This window comes from Rhinolophus sinicus, linkage group LG07, assembly GCF_036562045.2.
Source record: "Rhinolophus sinicus isolate RSC01 linkage group LG07, ASM3656204v1, whole genome shotgun sequence".
NCBI lineage: Eukaryota > Metazoa > Chordata > Mammalia > Chiroptera > Rhinolophidae > Rhinolophus > Rhinolophus sinicus.
The window spans coordinates 32,220,995-32,247,289 of NC_133757.1; the positions used below are offsets into that span (position 1 = coordinate 32,220,995).

At 36.1% G+C, this 26,295-nt stretch overlaps 1 protein-coding gene across 3 annotated transcripts in view; it reads left to right on the plus strand.

Moving 5' to 3' along the window:
* RNLS (renalase, FAD dependent amine oxidase) overlaps positions 1 to 26,295 on the plus strand; it is a 258,515-nt gene that overhangs the window by 178,209 nt on the left and 54,011 nt on the right. For 2 of the 3 annotated variants that reach the window (XM_019738886.2, XM_019738895.2), the window contains exon 5: positions 20,558 to 20,731. The exons of the other annotated variant lie outside the window; for it this stretch is intronic. In XM_019738886.2, coding sequence (XP_019594445.1) covers positions 20,558 to 20,731 — 174 coding nt within the window. The remainder of the gene's footprint in view (positions 1 to 20,557; positions 20,732 to 26,295) is intronic. 3 annotated transcript variants of the gene reach the window in all.

The following is a 26,295-nucleotide window of genomic DNA, read 5'->3' on the forward strand; positions in this document are numbered from 1 at the left end:
TGGTTAGCAATTGATCTGCAAGGTGGTATAGAAAGAGGATATTCATATTTTTTATGACACATACTTTGCAGAACTGATGATGGTTAAGTCCACAAAAGTAAATGAAGCTCATCATTAATGCTCTGTCCAATTATACATGATAGATTTAAATAGTTTCCACAAAGCACCTGCTGGTGAATAATACAATGAATAGCCATAGGCTTAAAGTGCCTTATGTTTTCACAAGCTGTATAAATTTGTATAACTAACCCTTTTTTATGCTCAAAAACAAATATTTTTACTACCATCATTTGGAACACGTCTTAGAAGATTCCCCTTCAGATTGTACTGAACTATTGTTCTCTCAATTTCTTCAAAAATATTCTCACCTATTGTTTTACAATGTAGACTGCACATAGAGGCTAATTCTTCAGTCACTTCAAAGGCAAGATTGACTCCAAGGAAAACCACTTAAAGTCATCTATCTTTTCAATTGACTATTGATGTTGCTCCCAATATTATGAACATTTCAAGCAACTGTTCTCACCAAAAAGCCACTAGTCTTAAACAAGTTTTTTTCCTCTGGACAATTTCTTCAATTGCTGCAATCCAACATAGTATAATTTACTTACCATTGACAAACAGCTTTCCTTGTTTAGAAAACAAATGAGCCGCTCAGAAACTTACTGTGGTTGCAGCCTCATTTTCACTTTTTATTTTTTTAAAAAAAATTCTGCTGTGAGGGAATGTTTCATTTATTTTTTTTTTATGACAATTGCTTTCCTGTGAGTTGTGATAAGTGTTGATATCCAGTAATGCCTATATCTATTGTATTCTTTTGAGCATAGCTATAGTATTTTTCCACAATAAACACAATGCATTGCCATCTAATTTGATAACAAAATCATGCTATTTGTACATGATGTTTGAAATCCACTTATCTCTTCTTGTTTTGACATGATGAGTATGCAGTGGTAATTAAAAAATAAAATAAAAGATGTCACAGAACAAAATGGCATTCGAAACACAGTCAAATTATAACTTCATCGAGTGTGGTTTGTAGTAATCCCACTGTGTTTCCCTGAAGATAAGACCTAACTGGAAAATAAACCCTAGCATGATTTTTCAGCATGCCATCCCCTAAACATAAGCCCTAATGCATCTTTTGGAGCAAATCTTAATATAAGACCTGGTCTTATTTTCAGGGAAACATGGTAGCGGCACTGCAAAGCAATGACAGCAACATATATGGTCTAGGTCAAACCACTCTACTCTGCTTTTATAGTAGGAAAGCAGCCATAGCCAATACATAAGCAAATGGCATAGCTGGTTCCAATATATCTTCATTGTGGCTACTGACATTTGAATGTCAAATCATTTTCATGTGTCACCAAATATTATTCTTCTTTTGATTTTTTTCAAGCATTTAAAACTTCAAAAACCATTCTCAGCTAGGGGACCATACAGAAACAAACAGGGGTCAGACATGGGCCATGGGATGAAGTTTACCAAGCTCTGTTCTGGGTAACTAAATATGAAAGTTGATATAAAAACTTTGATGAAAATTTTTCTAAAATAAGTGATAAGTGATCTGCATTTTAAAACAGGCTTGGTTAGACATATTTATTTTTGTTTCATCACAGAAACTACTATAGAGTAAATACTAAGAAAAGGGCCTTGAAATTGCTCATTTTGGGCTGAGTCTTGCTGTGCTGTTTGCTACTTGTGCAAGGTACTTAATATATTTAAATTTGTTTCTTCATCCACATTATTGCATTGGATAATTAGAATTCTTACTGAGGTCACGAGTAAGTCAGAGACCGGTATTATCACTATACTTAACATAGTAGAGACCTGGCTCATCATAATGTGGTCTGCATTAGCTGGTAGCTTGTTAAAATTGTAATCAGCACTTTAAAAGATCCTTAGTTAATTCATACATGCATTTAAGTTTGAGAAGCATTGGTATAAGGAGATGCTAGCCAAAGCAATCGTGCAAAGAGAAAAACTTAAAGTTACACATTTTGGAAAGGAAGAAGTAATCCTGCCATTATTTGTAGATGACATGATGATCGTCTATAATTTAAAGGGACTCAAACCTATTATAACTAATAAAGGAGTAAATCGAAAAAAGGTTGATATAAGAAATATAAGACATATTTTGATACATAAAGGTATAATTACACATATACACAATTCAATAATTTTATTATACTATGGCAATGACCAATTAGAAAATATAATATATATAAAAAATACTCTATCCACAAGAGTAACAAAAACAGTAAACTACCTAGCAATAAAACTAACAAGAATTGTGCATGGGTAGGTGAAAACGCTAAAACTTTACTGAAGGTCTTAAAACATGACCTGGACAAATAGGAAATATACCATATTCATGTGCAAGATGACTCAATCTAATAAATACATCAGTTGGCCCCACATTAATCTATGAAGTCAAAGCAGTTTTCTCAAGGTATTTGTCAAGTTGATTCTAAAATTCATGTGAAAGATGAAATGTTTAAAATTAAGTGAGGGATTGGGAGAGGGAAGCAGTGTTAGCAAGGCCAGGTTACTTGTTCTACCAGATACCAAGACATACCAAAAGGCTATAGAAATTAGAACAAAATGGCATTATTGTAGAAATGGTCAAGTTGATCAACAGGTTAGAAAGAGTCCAAAAACAGACATATGCTTAAGAATTTAGTTGCTAAAAGAGGCATTTCAACTCAGAAAAGAATGGATCATTTAAATAAAAGATATAAAGACAACTGACTATTTCAAAAGAGTTCAATTTCCCCTACCTCATACCATGTAAAATAGTAAATTAAAGATGGATTAAAGAGTTGATTATATATAAAGGTGTAAAAGTACCAAAAGAAAATATAGGATGTTTTTATAATCTGCAATTGGGAAAGCATTTCCATAAAAAAGGCAGAAAATTCCAAAATGAAAAAAAGAAAAAGAATTAAAAGATTTGACTACATAAAACTCAAACTTTTCTATCACCTATGAGGCTGGTTGAATGTATTTACAACATACGCATATATAACAAGTGTAGAATTATATGCAGATTCTATGAGCAAGACAAAAAAATACCCATGATCAAATGGGCAAAGATTATGAAGGCAATACTCAAAAGAAGTACAAATAGTCAATAAATATATGAAAATGTGATCAACCTCTGGTTGTTGCAGTTTTCTATTGGCAGTGTGATAAACCATCCCAAAATTTCATGACAAAACAACCATTGTATTACCTCAGGAACTCTGTAGATTAGAAATTTGGACAGGTTACAGTGGGGACAGCTTGTCTGTGCTCCACAATGTCTTGGATCTCAGCTGGAAAGACTTAAAAGCTGGGAGCTGATACTTTCCTAAGGCATTTTCACTCCCCTGTTTGTGGGTTGATGCTGGTGTCTGCTGGAGCTGTCAGCCAGAAACCTATGTAGCCTCTCAAGTGGCTGGGATTCTTCATAACATGGTGACTGGATTCCAAGATTGAGTGTCCCAAGAGAACCAGGCATAAATTGTATCATCTTTTATGATCGCGCTCAAAAGTCATATATAGTAGTGTCAGTTCTGCCTTAGTCACAAACTCTCTCAGATTCAAGGGAAGAAGACATAGATCCTACCTCTTGATGAAAGGGATATACGAAGAGAATATAGGATGGAGGATATTGTTGTGACCATTTGGGGAAAATCTATCTGTCACACTGTTTATCAAGAAAATGCAAATCAAATAACTTTAGACCATTTATCACACATCAGATTGATAATTCTTCTCAGTTTCATTTATTCTTTGGGAGAAAGAGTGGGACGAGGATAAAATTAAGATAAGAAAATAAAAAACACTGGACTAAATTTTAGCACTGTGTTTTTCCCTAGTTTAAAAAAAATGCTTAGTCTGGGAAGAATTTATTTTTCCTCAAAATTTTATTAAAAACTGGCTGTTTCTTTAGACTATGAAAAAGTATTTATTTTGCACACGCCACTTTAATAGTAATACATTTGCACATTTAAATAAATAAAAGCAAAGAAAATTTCTGTCCTTAATTTAACTGATTCTTCAACATTAGAGCATACACTCTGCTGAACATAAAATTGAATTTTCTCCCTGTAATTTATAGTTGTCTTCTGGGAGTTGAATGAATGTTTAGAAGTGGAATAACAAAACATGGTTTCTGTGTGTGAGAGGGAGAGAGGAAAGAGACAGAGGGAGGGAGGGAGGTGGGGAAAGGGAGAGAGAAAGAAAGAGGGAGAGAGAAAGGAGAATAAATGAATACATCTTCTCTTGTATTTCAGCTTTTTAAAGAATACTTTTGAATTACATTCAGGAAAGTAAGAAGCTCAAGTATAGCTAATTATATCTGATTTTAAATAAGCCATACAAGAATTATTTTGTTTCAAGAGAATATTGCAATATAAAGAATTCATTAAGTTTAATAAATGATTTGTAATTAATGGGTTGATCTTTCTGGTAAAGTTTAAAGTGTTACATTGTTTTTTATATGTTAAGTACAATAACACATAGAATATTTTTACCAAGACCATTAGAACAGAGAAAATATCTTCCAAAAAGAAAATAAGTTTATGTTCTTTACCAAAGCCGTCTGGGTCCTTTTAATATAAATGTGAATATATAATTTTATGTTTATTTACTGTACCTGTGATATTTATATAAAGGTAATTGCATAGTTAACTACACAGTACATAGCAGAAGATTTGCATATCTTTCACACAACTAGATTGCTGCATCCACTGTTATGAAAGTTCATAATTCTACCCTGAGTTTGATACCTGCCACCATAGAAATAAAGGCAGGGGATTCACGGACTAGTGAAGAACAAGGAGGAATGCATGCTTTTCCAGCCATGCTGGAGTAACAGTTGAATCTACTTTCCCCACAACATCATCTTTTTTGACACTTGCAAGAGAATAATAGATTATTCTTTTGCAACTGCTAATAAAATACATACACCAAGTTAGCAATTAAAAAGTTAAATTTCTCAGAGTGACATTGACTCATCTATATTGCATATAAGAAATAAATATTTTATGTGATGCATCATTCAGTTCAATTTCTCAGTATGCATTATTTGAAATAGAGGTGAATTAAATTTTTTTATGGGCTGCCTAAACTGATTTTCTCCTTTTGTACCATGTCCCTGAATCTTTATGCAAGAGGACTAGCTAGCACAGTGAAATTGATACCGAGTGAGAAAGCAGAGCATAAATCAGTTCCCACTCCAGGCAGCACTCAGTTTATAAATTCTCTGTTGGTAATGTTTTTTGTTTTTCTGTTTTGTTTTGTTTTCCAAATTAGGAATGTGTATTCCCATAGAACCAATGCTCTAATCTGCTATCTCAGTCTTGTCCACAAAAGCTTATTTATCTTTAATAAAATTGAAATTCTATCTATTTGTTCAAATGAGATAGAGAACAATGCAATTGTTCTATTTATGTTGGACACTGGTTATTAAGGAAAAGTCAGATGAGGAGGTGGATGGAGTCTTTTATGAGATTCTCAAGGGGACTTCAGGGAACTCTTACATGTTATGGTCCTCAATTACTTCTAATTACACTACAAAATATATGACTTTCCTTATCCCTGCATCATCAACTATTAAAGCCATTTTCAATTTATTTGGTGGGCAAAGAGTTACTCTGTTCTCTTGTTGGGATGTTGGCTCATGTCTTGTTCATATATAGAATGAAAGAGAAAAGAAAGAGAAGGCAATTGGTGAGTTAAGAAGAGCTCGTCCTCTGACAACAGGACAACTTGGGTAAGGAGGGCAAGTGGGGAGGAGGTAATTTGGGTTTGTATCTTAGGAAAGGAGTTGGCAACAGTAAGCCATCAGGTGGTCATCTGAGCAGGACAACCAGTTTGCTGCCTAAGCTGGAGGTGATGGCAAGGTGGGCAGGGTGGAGCTTGGAAAGAGCATCTACAATTGAATTCTCATATACATGGGATATCCATAACCTAGAGTGACAACAGATATGTCTTCAGCAGGTAACCCAATAATTTTACTCTAAATTTCCCTGTGGCCAATGAGACTAGCTCCATTTTAATGTTCCTAAGCAGACACAGGTGTGGAGAAAGGTTTGCTCTTTGGAATTTGCTCTTTAAATAATGTAGTGACAAGATCCCATTTGTCATCCCACCATGGAGATCATGCCCTAGCAGATGTACACATTTACCTGCAAGCAAAGTGTAAACAGGTGTGTGATGTGGGTGTGTTAGGGCAGGAAACCAAAGGAGGAATTTGTGCTTCAGACCCTACAAATGGTAGAATCTTGGGACTGGAATATATATCATAAGAAGGAAGAAAACTACCTACTATGTTCCAGGCTATAGAGGTGCTTTGGTTAATTTCATTTGAGTTAAATTGTATACTAATTACCATTAATAACAGTTGCCTAGTAAAAACAGATACCTGGTAAAAAAAATATTTTAATATACTTTTTTATAAAATAGTATGTAACTGAAGTTATAGATCAGAAGCAAATACCTTGAGGCTATAAAATTAGCTATAAAAATTATATCTTTCCAGAGATAAGCTAGTAATAAAATCATTTTCTTCCTTCCTTGCTCCTACTTCTGACTTTCCCTTTAACAAATGCATCTCCGTATACTAGTTAAGGCTATCTTATTCATCCCTTTCCCTGCAGTAACAAAAACAATTGTTATTATTATGTTTTATTTGCCCCTATTTTGTGCCAGGTATTTTATATATGTATATATATATATATATATATATATATATATATATATATAGTATTTTATATATATTGTATTAAATATATGTAATATTTAGAATATAAAATTTCTAAAACTTTTTAATAATATTTTGGTTATAAAGTTTCTAATATTCATAATAGCCCTAGAAACTAGGTCATACCACTACTTCACAAATGAGGAAACTAAAGCTCAGTGAGTTGAAATATGTATATTGCACTATATTGATACACATTGATATGTATATTTATACACATAAAGACTTTTTGCTGAGGCTCAAAAATGCAAGTGTTCAGTTAAAGATAACCTCTGTCATCCAATCTTTCAGGTTAAACACTTTCTATGATATAAAAAGTCAGATGAAAAATAGGGAAAATGATTGAAATCTGGCAGTAAAAATTTACAGTTCAATAGCCTGAATAAAATGGAAATAAAACAAAGATAACAAAGAAAAATGAACAATATTTTCCTAAGGTACTGACCAACATGTTAATAAAAGAAATTTTAAATGTATTGTAAAAAAAATTGTAAGCTGATATGAAGATCAAAAATACATGTGGTTTTTGGAGAAATCCAAGACGGTGGAGCAGATAAACACTGTGCCTGCTTCCTTCCATGAACACATTAAAATTACAACTAAATTATACAACAGTCAACCTGGAGAACCATCTGAAGTCTGGCTGAACAGAAGTTTTATAACTAAGAATATAAAGAAGCCATGTCAAGACTAGTAGGAGGGGTGGAGACGCATAATGGGCTTGCCCTAAACCCCCATGTTGTGATTAAGAAGCAGGAGAGCTATTTCGGCCACGGAGGTTCCCCCAACGAGCAAGAGATCCCAGCCCCACACTGGTCTTCTCAGCCCAGAGTACTGGTGTTCGGAAGAGGAGCCCCCACAATATCTGGCTGTGAAAAAGTGGAGATTCCAACAATCTGGGTGGAATGGAAGGCTGTGGGAAACCCAGACATCCTGTTAAATGACCTGCTCACAGACTCACTCAGAGGCACTCACCTTGGGTTCCAGCGAAGGGACAGTAACTCAGGGGGCATTGGAGACATACGGGGGGCAGACCAAGGTGTGTGGCTCTGGAGGACAGTCACCATTTTCCCTGTGTGGGGTCCTCCCATACAGCCGGCAGGTGGGTGCCATCTTCTCTGTTTTGAGCCTTCCCCCCACAGGCCAAATCTGAATCTGATTGATCTGATGAGCTCCACTGCTCCACCCTGCTGACTCCCTGAGGCCCTTCCCTATTCAACTTGCCCAACACCAGAGGCACTTTCTCCGAGAGCAGTCAGCCCCACCTGCATTACATTCTTTCTTGAAAAACTATCAGAGTCTGCAGGACCCAAGAGGGCAACAGCTGGTCACAGTGTGCTCTGAGACTTTTGCTGAATAATTCCAGGCTTAGCACTGGCACCAAACCAGAGTCTACATTTAGCTGTTGACCACAATTCTTCCCCCTCTAGTGACTCTCTGAGATCCTGCCTCACCCAACTTGCATACCCCACCAGGCCTTATCAGTGGCTAAAAGGATTAAGAAGTACAAATTCATTGTTACAAAGTAGTTATGGTGAGGTAAGGTATAGCATAAAGAATGTAGTCAATAATATTGTAATAACTATGTATGGTGTCAGATGGGTACAAGATTTGTTGGCATGATAGATGGGAGGGGGTTGGAGGGCAGGGTGAAAAAGGTGAAGGGTTTAATAAGTACAAACTGGTAGTTACGAAATAGTCATGGGTATATGAAGAAAAGCACAGGGAATATATCAATAATATGGCAATAACTATGTATAGTACTAGGTGAGTAGTAGACTAGTCAGGGGGATCACTTCTTAAATTATATAAATGTCTAACTACTATGCTGTACATCTGAAATTAATATAAAATAATATTGAATGTTAACTGTAATTGAAAAATTTAAAAATGGGGGAAGGTGAAGGGGAATAAGAGGTCCAAATTTCCAGGTATAAAACAAATTAAATCATGGGATGTAATGTACAGCGTAGGGAATATAGTCAATAATATTGTGATAGTGTTGTACAGTGTCAGATGGTTGCTGGACTTATAATGGTGATCACTTCTTGAGGTATGTAAATGTTGAATAAATTTAGTATATACCTGAAACTAATATAATATTGTATGTTAGCTATATTTTAATAAAAATCTTAAAGTAAATTTTTAAAATATGTGCTTTTCATCAAATTGAGATTTTTGTTAGTTCTGGAATTATAATGATTTTAGAATACATAAAGTGCTGTAGCCTTCCACTAAATGAAGTCTGGTGCCATTACAGTTTTTTCCCCCAAGTCCAGTTTATTTGCTTTGGCTTTAGCTAAGCATTGTGGGAGTTGTTATTATGTAAACAGAAAAGAAGCTAGTGGATTTGCAAAGTACAAGATGAAAATATTTCTGAGTGTCCTAGAGCTTACACCACCAGATCCTGACATTTTTGTCTCAATACCACAGATTTTGAGTTCTTGCAAACATTGTTTTCTGATTCCTAAAAATTACAAAAGTTTTGAATTAGAATATTAATTCTCCAAGTCATTGCCTCAGTATAAAGTTACTCTAGCCATACATATAAATATACATATATACATATATATCTGTATAAAAATATGAGGTGACATGTAATAAAGTTTTTTATTATTATTATGCATTTTAGAATAGCTATATTGCTCATGAATGGCATAGCCATGAAGTAATTAAGTGGATAGGCAGGGAAGAGTGCCTGTAAAATATGTATGATATTCTGTGACATTTTGTATAACAACACACACAATGCTTTCTTTTCATATTCTTTCTCATCGAAACTCAGCACTTTTCCTACAAGAAGAATGATGGCGTAATAGTCTAAAAGTTTAGAGTGCATGGAAATAAGGCTAGCGTTTTCCAGCTTTACTATTGTGGTTTCCAAGCTTACTGCATATGTTTGCAAATAGAACAGGAAAACCAACTACATTTCTATTCTGAAATCCAAAAAGAAGCTTATGAAGGATATAATTGATAAAAACCAGGGTAAAATTATTTTATGTCTCAGCCCAACATCTATCCTAGACTCTGGTAAATGTTTTGTTAAGAGGGATTTTATAGTGACTGGCATAGTGTTAGATGCATAGTGAACCTATAGTAAACAATGCTTGAATTAAATAACCCCACATTCTTTCAGAAAACAGCTCGTACCTTTAAAAAATGTTTATTTTTTCTAATCCTGTGGTTAGAACTAGTTGCTATAGAAACAATTGACTATCATTTTAGTTTCACAGGACCTCCATCCAGATAAAGAGAAGAATGGGTAGTGAGTTTATAAAGCAGCAGACACTTCACGATTGGGAGAAAGTCAAAAGGCTTTATGAAAAGCCAGTTACAGCCACATTGTACAGCTAAATACTCTTTTTCAAAGGCCACTGGGACAGAGTGGCAAGAAGGCAGTAGAAACAGAGATCAGGGAGAAAATATTGTCCTTTTTCCTCGGCAGATTGTATATTGTTCTTTATGATTAGGGAGATGGGGAGACAGCAGGGATTAGAAATCACGTCTGGATTGCTTTGTGGTGGGGGTGCCTGATTCATCACAAATGCTGGCAACAGCACTAATTTTTTTTTTAATTAAAAGTTATTGGGGTGACAATGATCAACAAAACTACGTACCGTGTTTCTCTGAAAATAAGACCTAACCAGAAAATAAGCCCTAACGTGATTTTTCAGGATGATATCCCCTGAACATAAGCCCTAATGTGTCTTTTGGAGCAAAAACTAATATAAGACCTGGTCTTATTTTCAGGGAAACACGGTAGGTTGCAAGTGTACAATTCTATAATACATCGTCTGTATATAGCATTTTGTGTTCCCTACCCAGAGTCAGTTCTCCTTCCATCACCGTATATTTGACCCCCTTTACCCTCTTATAGCATCCCCTCTTACCTTCTTATAACCACTAAACTGTTATCTGTGTCTATGAGTTTTTATTTGTTTGTCTTGTTCCTTTGTAGCCTTCAGTTTTATATCTCACATATGAGTGAAGTCATACTGTGTTTCCCAAAAAATAAGGCCTCACTGGAAAATAGCCCCAGCATGATTTTTCAGGATGACATCCACTGAACATAAGCCCTAATGTGTCTTTTGGAGCAAAAATTAATATAAGACCTGGTCTTATTTTTGGGGAAACACAGTACTAGTATGGTTCTTGACTTTTTCTGTCTGATTTATTTTACTTAGCATAATAATCTCAAGATCTATCCATGTTTTTGCAAATGGCAGTATTTCATCTTTTCTTACGGCAGAGTAGTATTCCATTGTGTATACAGAGGATGCCAAAAATTGTACACATTTTAAGAAAAAACTATATTTAAATTGTAACACTCAATATATACTGATAATAAAAGATGAATACAAGTCACGTTTGACTTCTGCCATTACAAGAGGTGCTCATAGTTGTTACCATCAGCGTCCAGACCTTTCTGGTTATGAAGAACTACTGCTTGAGCAATGTTGACCAAAGTGTTCACTTGTATACCCCCAGTATATCCCACATCTTCTTTATCCAATCATCCATCGAAGAACACTTTGGTTGATTCCGTATCTTGGCCACCATAAATAAAGCTGCAATGAACATCAGGGTACATATATCTTTGCATATAAATTTTTTCAGATTTTTTAGGTAGATACCCAGGAGAGGGATTGCTGGGTCATATGGTAATTCTCCTCTTAATTTTTTGAGGAACCTCCATACTGTTTTCCATAATGGCTATACCAATTCACATTCCCACCAACAGTATATAAGGGTTCCTTTTTCTCCACAGCCTCTCCAACACTTATTATTTGTCTTGTTGATGATAGCCATTCTAACAGGTGTGAGATGATATATCATTATGGTTTTTATTTGCGTTTCCCTCACAGCTAGTGAAGTTGGATATTTTTTTCATATATCTGTTGGCCATTTGTACGTCTTGTTAGGAGAAGTTTCTTTCATATCCTTTGCCCATTTTTTAATTGGATTGTTTGTCTTTTTGTTGTTGAGTTGTGTGAGTTCCTTATATATATTGGATATTAGCCCCTAATTGGAGGCATTGTTTGCAAATATCTTCTCCCATTTGGTTGGTTGCCTCTTTGTTTTGTTGATGGTTTTTTTTTGCTGTACAGAAGCTTTTTAGTTTGACATAGTCCCACTCATTTATTTTAGCTTTTACTTCCCTTGTCTTTGAGGTCAAATTCATAAAATCCTCTTTGAACAAACGGTCCATACGTTTAGTACCTACGCTTTCTTCTATGCAGTTTATTGTTTCATGTCTTATGTTTAGGTCTCTGATCCATTTTGACTAAGAATTTGGGCCTTCATAATACTGAAGGCATTTTAGCATGAAATCTGCCCCCAGTATGGCAGGACTGCCTGCTTAAACACAGAAGCCTATGAACTTACACTTAAAATAATGCTTTATTTTTATCCTTACTGGAAACAAAAGTCGTGATCAATTAAGTCTTATTATATTTTAGAAACTTTATGTGTCTTTATGTTCTTTTCTTCCCTTTTTAATGCCACTTAATGCATTAATTGTTAGGGTCCCACAAAATTTGGGAAACATTAGGATAAACTTCTTTCACTAGCTATGAACTTAATTTCTCTAACATGCCTATGCTTTTTCATGCGTTCTGATGACTTCCCCGAAACAGCTCTACACAGCAACTAGAAGGATGGACCTGTTAAGGTTTATATTCAGGTAATGATTAGCATTCTCCCTAAACACATGAGTGTAAAATCAGCTTAATCCTAAATTTTTACCAAAATATTTTCATCAAGTGTCAAAACACAATAGAGAAAAACACATTTCTTTGGCAACTTTTGTTTTTATACAATCCTGGGGTAGGTTTAGGGTTACGAAAATGTAATGCTGGCATACTAGAGTAATGATGGGTTTTTATTCCTTTCCAAAGATAAGTCTTTGAACATTCAGCATTCTAAATTAGGTAGCTAAAGAATTCTACAATTTATGTTAATTTATCAAAAATTATTATCTGAAATTTTTTGGCATCTTTAATACTCCTTACATTTGAAAGAAAAATAAATTTATTTTTACCTTCTGCTCTGAAAAGTGAAGTGTATCCAGTGTACTTTACTAGCCAAAGATATGTTTTTGATTCAGTAATATACGGATATGCTTGAATGTTAGAAAATTGCCTCTAAGAACTTTTTGAGAACTTTTTCTAAAGTATGATACACACATGCAAAAACACATACATGCATGCATACATACATACATACATACATACATAAAAGTAGCGTATAATATACACATAGACACCTCTAAAGGCTTTTAAAGTCAAGAACTATAGTGTTAGAGTTTTGCAAAACGCTTAATATTTGCCAGGCATCGTGCTAAGCACTTGCTATTATCTCATTTAATTTTCTTAACAATCCTTTAAGGCAGGCACTGTTATTCTTCTCATTTTGCAGGAAAACCAATGCCTAGAGGAATTAAGCAACTTGACCAGGGTCACACAGATAAATGTCAGAACCAGGATTCAAACCCAAATTTTTCTGACTTCAGATGCTCCTCAGGATGAAAGACATATTTCCCCAGGGAAATTCCACACAGATATGTAACTGCTGAAGTCTGTCACCAACAAACTCTAGATTTATTGCTTGCCAAAACTATTTTCGAAACTATGCTTCCAGGCTTAATGACTTCTGTACCTAAAGAGTCCTAGTGAACATTCAATTTATTCCAGGTGAAGTGAAACAAGACTGATGCTGTGATGCTTTTACACGAAAGAAATGACTCATGAGTGGTAAAAGTTCAAACTCTGTACTGGCCTGCGAGAACTATTTATGGAAAATGGGTCTTTCAGCACGATTTCTACAGCCACTTTGAGTTAAGAGGAACAAGCTCTTCTGGCTAAAATACTATTGGCTTCATGCACCCACAGAATTGGATGGTCTAATGTGAGCACTTGAATTGGTGCATAAAATTTCTTGACAGTCTTGGAATTCAACATCAAAAATAAAAGCAATAACAAATAAATCAAGGGCCACCAGTGTCCCCTGATGCAGAGCTTAAGTACTTATAACACAAATTGACCTCCTAACTTCAACTGTCCCTGAGTTGAAATTCTTCACATATGGGGGCAAATCAGGAATTTAGCATGCCTCTGTAATTGTCCATAAACAACAAAACTTCTGGAAGGAGAGTAAGGCTTTGAGCACCAATCGTCGATGTGAGCACCATTTACCATTAACCACAATATTGATAATGAATGCCATGTTAGTGCTTAACAGGTGCTTGTTTTACTATCATGTTCTCATGCCCCTCCCACGCCCCCACCCAGTTCAGTATCTGATGAATAAAAATACAGTTTGAAAGCAGTACTTTGTTTACTTATGAAAACACAGACCTATATAATCACAAAATATTCTCACTCAGAATACTCCTGGGCTGAAGGGTTTGGTCTTAAGAGGTTGAGGTCTACTACTTCATCAGAGTAGAATGTATCATGCTTTGCTTCAGAGTGCCTTCTTTAAAAAAGCTAGAAGAAAATATAGTTAAATATTGTTTCAGTCAGGGTCCTAACAAGAAATAGATGGTGTGTGTTGAAAAGGTTTTAACTACCAGAAGAAGTGAATGAAAGGGCATTTACAGAACTGTGGTTAGGGTTACGGCAACCACCAAAGGAGATTGTGGCACCTCCAGACAGTAACAACAGAAAGCCATAAGTACTCCTAGGTCTACATGGGTGAGAAAAGAAAACAATGTGTCCGATGCCCCATAACAACTGGAACCGTGGGATAAGAGCCGCCTGAAAGGAACTTGGACTATAGAGAAACTCAGCATTGCCAGCACCTGGCAAAGCAGGAAAGAGCATAAGAATCAGTTTTCCAGTCTCTGCCTCCTTCCACCTTACAGTCTCTTCTTGCCTATGCCTCTCATTGGCCAAAACCATCCAGAAACCAGAGTTCCAGGGAATTCAGCCTATAGAGGGACAGTCACTCTGGGCACAGAGAAGAGAGAAGGGCAGGCGGTAGACCTGGGGGAGCAAGAATAATCAGCACAAATTAAGTTTTAATCTCTAAGTATTTAAACAGCAAAGGAAGGAAGGGAGGGAGGGAGGAAAGAAAGGGGAGAGAGAGAGAGAGAATGTGCACAGGTGGGTACATGAGTGTGTACAAAAAAGAAAGAAAGCAACTGATTATCTATATAAATATTATAAAATATACAATACTAAAAAGTAAACAGCACATAGAAAAAATTTATAACATACAATACATGGAGAATTTTTATAATACCAATACATCACCCATTTTAACTTAATAATGTGAAGACTCTAATAGACCAATTAGCAAAACGACATGAACTGATCATTTCCAAAAGAGAAAATACATGTGAGCTAGTAGACATATGAAGAATATTTAGTCTAATCAGTAGTTAAAGAAATAGATGTTAAAACCAAAATGAGATCTGTTTTTCCTATTTAATTATCAAGAAAAAAAGGTAATACTTAATATGGGCAAAGATACAATGAAATAGGTCTTCCATACACTTTTAGGGGAAGTATAAATTAGTGCAGTCTTTCTGCAAATCAATTTAACAGTAATTCTACTTTTAATATTCTGTCTTAATGAATTAATTAGAAACGTAGGTAAAGATCTAGCACAAGGATGTAAATAATAGCTTTCATTACAACAGACAAAAAAAGGAAATAAATGTCCAACATTAATGGAAATTACATAGCATCCTTTCCATCAAATTTTTTAAAGACATTAAAAATCATGTTTACAATGAGTTTTTTTGTTATATGGAAAGCAAAATTGAAGTATGCAGAATTGTGTATACAATATGATCACAGCCATGTTTAAAGAAAAAAGTAAAGAAAATACCAGAGGGAAAATGTTAAAATGTTAATAGTTGTTGCTTCTTTGGGTAATGAGCATATGGTGATTATTTTTGCTTTTGCCTCTTTATGCCTTTGCATACTTTCCAAATATTCTAAAATGAAATGTATTCGTTATTATTTATTGAATGCCCACATTGCACCAGTCATTATCCTGGGACCTGGACACTCAAAGCTCATGAGGCACAGTTCTTGTCTCAAGTTGCTTATAATCTGGTATCTTTTTTGTATATTGTAACTTCAAAAATTATAGAACAATAAAGCTGTTGTTTATTTAACTAGACTGGGTGAAAAGTAGTGTCCCATTAATTTCTCATTTGATTTATTTCCCTCACACCACCTTTCCAAACCAACAGGAATCCTGGATGCTTTCTCTTCAAAAATATATCCCAAACCTTATTCAAGGTAAATCAATAAAGCTTTTAGGAAAAACTAAATAAGAAAATATATTTAAGTTCTTGGAGTAGGCAAAGAGTTCTGAAACAGGACACAAATGTGTGCCCACTATAAATGAAAAAAAATGGCAAATTGTACTAAAGTAAAATTAAAATTGTTCATCAAAACATATGATTAACAGACTAAAAAGGCAGGCCACTAAGGAGGAGAAAGTTTTTTACACTTATTATATGACTCATATCCAGAATATATAAAGTACCCCTACATAACAGCAAGAAACAGACAACCCAAAGGAAAAATGAGCAAAACTTTGAACAGGCAATCACAAAAGGATATCCAAATAAACATTGAAAGGTTTCATCGTGAAAAAGTAGTCATCATGGAATGCACATTAAAACCACAATGTGACATCACTACATCCCAAATTAAAAGGCACATAGTAGCAAAGGTGAACAAAGATAGTAGCAAAAGTGTCCCCCCAGGTGGTACAATCACTTTAGAAAACCACTGGAGAGTATCTACTAAAGCTGAATATAAGCTAACCCCATGGTCCAGGCATTCCAGTTCTGGGTATATGCTCAAAAGAAACACATACAGATGTTTTTCTCATTACATTTGTAATCGCCGAAAGCTAGAAACAATCCAAATGTCCATCAACAGTAGAATGGATACATACAGTGTAGTATATACACACAAGCTGTACTTTCCTGCAGTGACAATTAACTGCAACTACATGTAACAACATTTATAAAAATCACAAGCATAATACTGAGTGAAAGAAGCCAGACACAAAGAGTGCATCCTGCATCTTTCTGTTTCTGTGACATTCTAAAACGGCTAAACTAATGTATGGTGTTAGAATTCACGATTATTGATGATCCTCAGCGGGGAGTGCCTGAAAAGGGCGGAGAAGGTAGCGTCTGGGGTTCTAGTAATGATCTGTTTCTTAACCTGCCTGGTGAACACACAGGTGGGTTCACTTTATGAAAATTCATCAAGGCATACTTTTCTGTATGTTAAACTTCAATTACAATTACATTATGTATAGTTATATATGCATATGTGTCTGTGACATACATATATACACATCCATGCACACATATGTAAAATATAATGTAAATGTATTTACACACACACACACACACACACACACACACACACACACACACACACTCTCTCCATCCAAAATGTAAGCATTCCTGACCTCCTCTATGCTTCTCTCCCATCCAAGACGACTGCAAAGCTCTTTGCCCTAACTCCTCTCTTGCATCCCGGCAGTCTTCAGCTATAGCCAGAATGATAAAAACAGAAGCTGGGTCATATCTTTCCTTGGCTCACAACCAGTAGTAACTTCACATGTCAATCAGAATAAAATCCTCAGAGGAGAGATATACCCCTGGCAGCCTATATAAACTAGCCTCACTACCCACACCTGTCACTTCTATCCCATTAGCCTGCTTTATTTTTCTTTACAGATCTTATCATCAATGGGCATACCATCCACTAGGTTATTTGGTTATAACTGGTCTCTCCAATACCAGTGTGTCAGCTACAGAAAAGCAGGGATTTTATCTTTCTGCTTTATATCCCTAACATCTAAAATAATACCTAGCATAAAGTAGGCAATGAATGAATGAATGAATGAATGAGAGCATCACCAAAAAACATAGGAAATGGGCAGAATGTGTATGTTCAGCCTTCTTTTTAGGTTAGGAAACTAAAAGAATGAAGTTACATTAGGGAACAAAAAATCAAATTACTTGTTTGATGTTTTCAGTAGTATAGCCCTGGTCTTCTTTTTCTCTTTTTTCCCTCCCCCACACCCTATTTCTTGCTCTATCCTTCACCTTCCCTAAACCCACACATGCACACCTACATGCAAACACAGGCATAGCTATAGGGAGAATGGAGTAAGGATAGTTCTAACGGATGGAAGTAAGAATATAAACTATCCTGTTCTACACAATTTTTAGCCACTTTACTCACATTATAGTCATAATTAAATATATTCTATATTATATATACGTGTGTGTATAATTACAGAGATTGTATAATCCTATTGGCTGATAATTCAATTAGAGTGGCAACCAGGTAAAGATTGGAATTAGACATTTTTATATGAGCCTTGTTTTTTGGGTATATGGCACATGGTATTACATGATATACATGACAGTAAAGAACTTATCATTTTTCTTGCCAAAAATATATGTATTTGGGACCTAAGGCTGCTCCCTCTGGCATTTTGCATGAAAATTTTTTTCAAACAAAATAAGACCATTTTGTTAGGTCCTACAACAATGAAAAACTTTTCAGACCCAGGAGACGAATCTTTTGGAAGCAAATATGCGTATGTCCAGAAATCAACATTGTTTCAGTCAGAAGTCTTACCTCCCTGTTCTCAGAATGAATTGTAGAACCCCCAGAGCAGACAAGGACATTTAACTTTAATTTCTATATAGCTATCAATTACTTTTTCAAAGGGCTATCCAGTAGGATTTGCCAGCTTGTCTAAAAACTAGCTAAATGTGCAAATGTGAGCGTGGGGGGAAGGGAAGGTCTAGTTTTGTTGTCAACCTAGTTGACCCTTTACTTTTGGTTAAAAAAAGAGAGAGACTTTTTGGCCCTTTCAGTTACAAAATAGCTGACTGCACAGTTTTGTTGGTTTGTTTTTAATTGAAAACAATGGGAAACTTAGTGATAAGATCCTAATATGTGCTCAACTGCTAGTATTACTCTTCTTCACCTTCTCCCTCTCAGAAAGCAGTTAAGCATAACATCAAACCGTAACTTTAAAAGTGGATGGAATAATAAAATGAAGCCTAAGATACATTGAGTGTTAACGGGTCCAATGTCAGAAGATCATTCATTCATCAAGTGGTTAATATCTTTTAATAAGCAGAAAATGATGGTTCAAGGGAATGATGGCTTTTACTTTTAAGTGAGTGCAAAATAACCATTAACATCAGAGGAAAAAGCAATACCAAAGTTCATTTTGAAGCTCAGATATACAGATCAGGAAGGAAAAGTATGGAGTAATGAGGACATGTGCATGACTCCAGTGCCGGAACTGTGGCTTCACCTCGACCTCATGACTTGGAAGCTGTGTGACCTAGGGCAAGTTACTTAACCGCTCTGAATCTCAGCTTCCTAGGGATGTAAAATGAGGATGGTAAAAACACCTCTCTTGCAGGGCTTTTGTAAAGATTAAATGAGGTCTTAGTTCTAAAAATATTTTGTGGCCAAGAATAGGAAGCGATAATGTACAAGATTATTACTGTGCTTAAATAATTCATTGAATACCTTTCTTGCCTTCTCTTCTACCTCCTAAAGTGACTTCTCTGAAGTTTAGCTAAAGTGAGCCCCCATCCCTTGAGGTCTGCCTATACCTACAGTTTTAGATTAGGATATTTTTAACTAGCTTGATGAAAAAATTTCATGTTTCATTTCTGAACCAGCCAGCCTAAATGTTGAGAATCGAAGTGTGGTCTTCTCTAAGTTGCAAATGATTAATGCTGTATGAGTACATATATGGATATGCAGCTCCCTGAAACCCTTTAGGGTAGGGAGATTGGAGATGGAGATTTCAAAGGGAAGGAAATCTCTTCCTTTTCCATCCTAGGATGGAACACTGTCCCATTTTCCTAAATATTTCCTCTTTATAATAGAAAAAGTGTCTATTTAATGCACACTTACATGCCAAGCATGGTGCTATGTGTTATTTCATGAAACCCTCATAACATACTAATATATTGGTATTAGTACTGACACAGACAAGTGGATTATAATTAGAATAATTAAGTAGATTAACCAATGTCACAGACCTAGTACACGGCAGAGTCAAGACTTGAACCTGAACCTGCCTAATTCCTTTTCCAGTCTTTTTCCATGGGTTAATTATTTCCCTCCTACATTTTAACTAACGTTGGGTGTCTGTGTTTGCCTTTCTATCCCTTTATACTTTCATCCTTGGTATGCCTGTAATGAATAGGGTAGAGGCCTATAACAGAGATGATTTAGGTGTGGTCTCGCTACTTAACTGTTACAAGGCACTGGCAGGAAGATGACAGACATGGAAGAATTTAAGAGGTCCAGAAGGGATGGAGCATCCGTCTCTCCAGCTGTCACATGAGCATAATAATATTCAACCTTATACAGCAGTTGTTAGGACAGTGAAATTCTTCTGTTAAGTGTTTGGCAAAGACCCTGTCTCATAGTAAGTGGTCAGTGTACAGAATCTATAACATTGCCAGACAGTCCCAGGATAACAACTAGGATGCAAAGCTAGAAAAGCAACGCGGCGCCAGATTTTGAGAGAGCACTGAATGCCAGTCTAAAGAGTTTGGACCTTCAGCTTGGCAAAAATAATCGTGCCTAGGTCAGTCATCATTCTGAAAAGAAATGAGAGCTGACGTTATTTCACATTACCTTTAAAATCCATCCTAAATGAGATGGAATTGGTGGGAACAGTTGGAACTGGTTTAAAGGAGTTTTGTATTTGATGTACTAAAAGAAAAGATGATATTTTCAAGTTTGATGCCCTATACTTTTTCTTCCACAGTAATTAGTGAATACCAAAGACAGCAACTGGAGTCTGTGAGCTACTCCTCTCGTTACGCTCTGGGCCTCTTTTATGAAGCTGGCACGAAGATTGATGTCCCTTGGGCAGGGCAGTACATCACCAGTAATCCCTGCATACGCTTCATCTCCATTGATAATAAGAAACGCAATATAGGTCAGTACCTCCATTATTTCCCTTAAATACAGTAACAATGGTGGGTGTAGATCATGAAAAATGCTGTTTAATTGAGTGTTGCCATTCTGCACAGAGCAAGCATTTAACTCCAAGCCACAGGGGATAAAATTTAATGTCACATTTGGCCAATAATAAAATACACAGTGAAACCAGCAAAGTTTTTCAGAAAATGATTCACCACATGGTTTGTATTACTGAGTTCATGAAAATAGTATCAGAAGGTTTAAGATTTCAAAATGGCCCAAGTTCTGTTGCTTTAATATGGATCCATCTATATGCAAATGTATATCTCATCATTTGTTTGTTGGTGGAGTTTGTTTGGTTTTGTTTTTAAAATTTGATAAGTGCTGCTCTTGTTTCCACTTCCCAGGCTAGGGAAAAAAAAAAGAGGTGAATTCTACGATGTTATGAAAATTCCTCACTTTAATATAATTTTATTTAATTTTTCTCTGGGAGACTACATGAAATTATTTTGTATACAATGTAACTAAAATGATAGGTGAAATGTTTTATAAAAGCTTTACTAGAATGGGATAAAATCTACACTCAACCCTTTTTGTTGAAGATAGTTATAAAAATTAGACTTGAATTGCGAGAATAAACATAACTGATTCATTTTAGACATAAAGGTGAAAGTGTATTCTTATTTGTAAGATTGGGGTGATCCTTGAGATATTGCTTTTCATGGAATAAACTGTAATAATCTAAAATGACTAAATTCTTGAAAGGAATCATCATTTCAATTTGTTACGGTGTTTTATGGTATAGTGATGGTTTAATCGAGCCATTAGTTTGAAGTCTTGCTTGATAAAATCACCAACTAATGTCTTGTGGCTTGCCAGAACTTTATAATGATAGAACTGGGTTGGAGTATGGTTTTATATCAGAGCATATGATCTTAGAAAAATGTTTCTTTTATAACTTAAAACTCCCTAAGGGCTGGACTGTTTATGTTAACATGATACCATGTATATGTACAATCAGCAGTTCATGAAATGCCCTATAACAGCAATAGACTAACCATTTTTAACTCTATAACTGCTTTGTTCTAAGGAAAGAAAAATAGCCCTTGATCTTATCATATTGTATGTCATGAATTAGACATTCTCCTTTGTGTATTGCTTCATAAGATCTGATATCTGTTAGTATGTATTCAGTAATATGTAACAGCAAAAAACAATTTAAACTTGTTTAAACAACATAAGGACATTTGTTATATTATCTGCTATGGACTGAATTGTATCTCCCCCCCCTTCCCAATTTATACATTGAAGCCCTGACCCCCAATGTAATTATATTTGGGCTTTTAGGAGGTAATTAAGGTTAAATGAGGTTATAGGATGGTATCTTAATCCAATAGGATTTCTTATAAAATGAAGAAGAGAGTTAGAGATGTACTAAAGTTACTAAGTTAGAGATGTTCTTTTAGTACATCTCCATCCTTGTATACACACCAAAGAAAGGCCATATGAGGATAATGAGAAGGTAAGAAGGTGAGCTATCTGCAAGCCAGGAAGAGTCCTTACAAATCATTTGGTACTTTAATCTTGGACTGAGAGAAACAAATTTTTAGTATTTAAGCCACCCAATCTATGGTATTTTGTTATGGCAGCCCAAGCTGACTGATACATTATCTAAGAGGAAGAAGTTAGGGAGACTTCAGGATTGGTTGATTAGAGAACTGAGCAATATCTTCAAGGACCTAGGATTTGTTTTTCTCTGCTCTCTTCCACTCGTGATGTTGACATCCTCAGAGGACTGGTAGAAAGATGTAAGTAACTGTTGGAGTCACATCCAGACCCAACAACATGTTTAGGAAGAAGAAGGACTGTTACTGTCTCTGTCCCTTTCTAAGAATAAAGAAAATCTTTCCGGAAACCACTGAACCGACTTTATCTTGTATCTCAGCTTAGAATTTCATTACTCGACCCGTCTGAAATTAATCGCTGGCAAGGGGGGTAGGGCTACCATGATGACTTGAGACAAACTAAGATCTACTCCTGGAACCGGTATTAGGATAATCTTCTCTTTATCCCTATGAGGGGCAGATACCTGAATAAAATTGGGTTTTTCATTAGGAAGAAAGAAAGGAGTAATGGACGCTGAGTTGGCAACAAAGAATGCCTATTATCTTCAAGTAGAGTCGCATCTTATGTGAGAGGTAAAATTCTAAAGTTTTCCTATAAAGAGAGGAATCGGGTATATTCAAAATATCTTTGAAAATCCCTTGACACTACATGACATTTTGGAGACTGACACAACTTTCAGTAAATTCAGTATTTTTTCCAACGTTTAATAGATTTCATTTTCTTTGGGTGAAGCGAGATGAAATAGCTGGTTTGCATTTATGGGGCAGAGTGATATTTTCTCCTATGAAAGGCACACAGGAAAGAAAAAACTAGCAGTCATACCTCCTAACAGATCAAATTCTCTGCACAAATGGAATGAGTTGGTAGGTGAAAGCACACATGCTACACAATGCAGGAGCAATTTATAAAATCAGAGTCATGCAGAACTGAAAGAGTGCAACATAAAAATATTAATACATTCTCACATGATTGGCAGCACTTGAAATAATAGGAATACAAAAATATATACTTTTTATATATTAACAGTCACAGAATTTTAAAGCTGGAGGGCCAGGGAAATTGGAAACCATGTTTTTGCTACAGGCCATGGTGGGGCCACTTCAGAGAGCAAGGAAATACCTGCATTCCTGTGTCGGTTTTATGGAAAATTAATCTTGGATTATGCAAGTTTCAAATTATGGAACTTGAATGGAATGGCATTCCCTAACCCTACTCTAGTAATTTCCCTAACAAGAAATCTAACTGCCTTGTATTTAAAATACTTGTTCTCACTCTCTGGGGCCAGGATGCTAAGTGTATCTAGTTGAATCCACATAATATAAATGTCCGTATACTATATAACTCCACTGTATTTTATTGGTATTAATATTTAACTAGACCAGCAAGTGTTGTCTCTTTATGTCACTAACACTACCTTACACCCACCCTTTATTTGGGGTGTTTGATTGAATCAGGAATTAATACTGAAATACACACACTCAACTAATGAAGGGAACACTTGTATTCTGTCAAGGTAAGGCAGCAACAAAACAGACAAAGGCTGGCAGGGTTGAGTCTACAAAATGCAATCTGTTGTTAAGTCTTAAAGAGAGCCAGAGGATAAAGGATTAGTGGCCCAAACCAGACAAAGGTCATGGAGTAATCATTTGTCAGCTGTCAGGAAGAGACAATACATGCAGAAAGCCACAACCAGAACAAAAGTCTCCTTAGACAAATGGGCTAACTTCCAAGATGTTCTAGACCTAACTTCAAGTACCAATAGTAGTGGGTATGACCCTATATACTTAGGTTTGTGTTTCCCAAAATGTGTTTAATGGAACACCAGTCCCTTGAGATACTCTTTGGGAAGTGGCTTTGTCATCAAATAAGTTTGCAAAATGCTACTTACTTTACCCATATTTTGGAGAGTGTGAGGGCATATTATCCTATTAGAAGACATTCCTATAGATGCCTTCTCACTTCATTTAATCTGGAATTTCTCAAATGTACTTGACCATGGAATATTTTATTTGGACATCAAACCAACTAGTATCCCACAGAAATGGTTCCCCAGAACACACTTGAGAAACTCTGACTTGATACTGCATTTTGTGCTTCAATCCTGGGCAGGAACTAGAGGCCAGGTGATGGAGGTGGGGAAGTCTGATACTGGGCAGACCCCTGAGATTTTTTAGAGATGGAAGAAGACTTCTCGCAGATAAACTCAAAACATGGTAGGGTTAGAACTGAAGACAATTTATGTTGAAATCAGGTCTTTGTCATTAACATGGATAATTTTATAAGTTATCAATAAGATTGGCATAGTGGGAGCAATTTGGACTTTGAAAGACCTAGATTCACACTTTGGCTCTGACACATGCTAATGACGTGATCTTGCATGACCCTTGTTATTTGAAACATTAGCGTTTGTAACAAACACAATCAAAATTTTTAATGGGGTAAATATAACAGAAGTTAATTTCTTGCTCACATAAAGCCCAAACAAGTGTTTATGATTGGTAGGTACCTTTCATCAAAGATGTGATTGATTCAGAGACCCAGCGGCCTCCATCTTTTGACTCTGCCAACTTTGTTATGTGGTTTACAGAGTCACTGCGCTCATCTGCATCAAATTGGCGGATGAGAAAGACAACGGAGGAGAGCACGTGGGATAATTTAAGGGCTAGACCTAGAAATGGTGCACATCCGGAGTACTCATATTTTGTTGGTTAGAACAGTTATGCGGACACACCTATTTGGAAGGAAGGCTGGAAATGTAGCTTACCTATGCATGTAGAAAGAAGAAACATATATGATGAACATATAGCCAATTTTTGCTACAATATTTAGCAAAGGTCCTTCTGTGAAAGATGTAAATTAGGCCGACATGGATGATAAACACAGATTTCAATGCAAGCGCAAATCATTCAACAGGTAGTCATCCCGTACAGCAAAAACTAAGAATGATTCACAGCTGGGTCTATACTCAGCAGAAAAGGATTCTGCCAACATGCGGAGGGCATAGGGAGTAGTGGCACCTATGAAATACATTTATCTCCTGTACAGGAAAAACACTCCTGTGTATTTCTCCTTTACTCTCATGCTACTACCACACCTACAACATTTCTGACACCAACTGTATAGGTTTTCCACACATCAAGCAATTCTGTGACACCAGCTGGGTATCTTACAATTCAGTTCAGTTCTGACACTATCTACCGGGAGTTAGCATCAGAGTCTACAGGCGAAGGGTTCAGTCCCATAAGGCTGCCCCCACTTCAGATGCCAGCGGCAAGTCCCAGGCTGCCATCTGTACTTCTGACCGACCAGCTATACACCAAGGTTCCCATGACTCCTCCTTGGGTTCAATAATTTGTTAGAATGGCTCACAGACTGCAGGGAAACATGTTTACTGGTTTATTATAAAATAAAGGATATAATATAGGATATAGATAATCAGCCAGATAAAGAGGTCCATCGAGTGAGGTCCAGAAGGGTCCCAGGCTCAGGAGCTTCTATCTCTGTGGAGTTGGGGTGCACCACCCTCCAGGAAGATAGATGTGTTCACCAAGCCAGAAGCTCTCCACACCCAATATTATTGGGATTTTTGTGCAGGCTTCAACATGTGGACATGATTGATCATTAACTCAATCTCCAATCCCCCTCTTCTTCCAGGAGGATGGGGAGTGGGGCTGAAAGTTCTAAGCTAATATGGCTTGGTTTTTCTGGTAACAAGCCCTAGTCCTGAAGCTATCCTAGAGCCCACCAATGAGTTTCCTCATTAGAACACAAGACACTCCTATCACCCAGTAAATTCCAAGGGATTTAGGAGCTCTGTGTCAGGAACCTGAATTAGAATGAATGCTCCTAGTGCTCATATCACTTAGGAAATTACAAGGGTTTTAGGAGCTCTGTGCCAGGAATTGAGGGGAGCTATATATATACACACACACACACATACAAACATATATATAT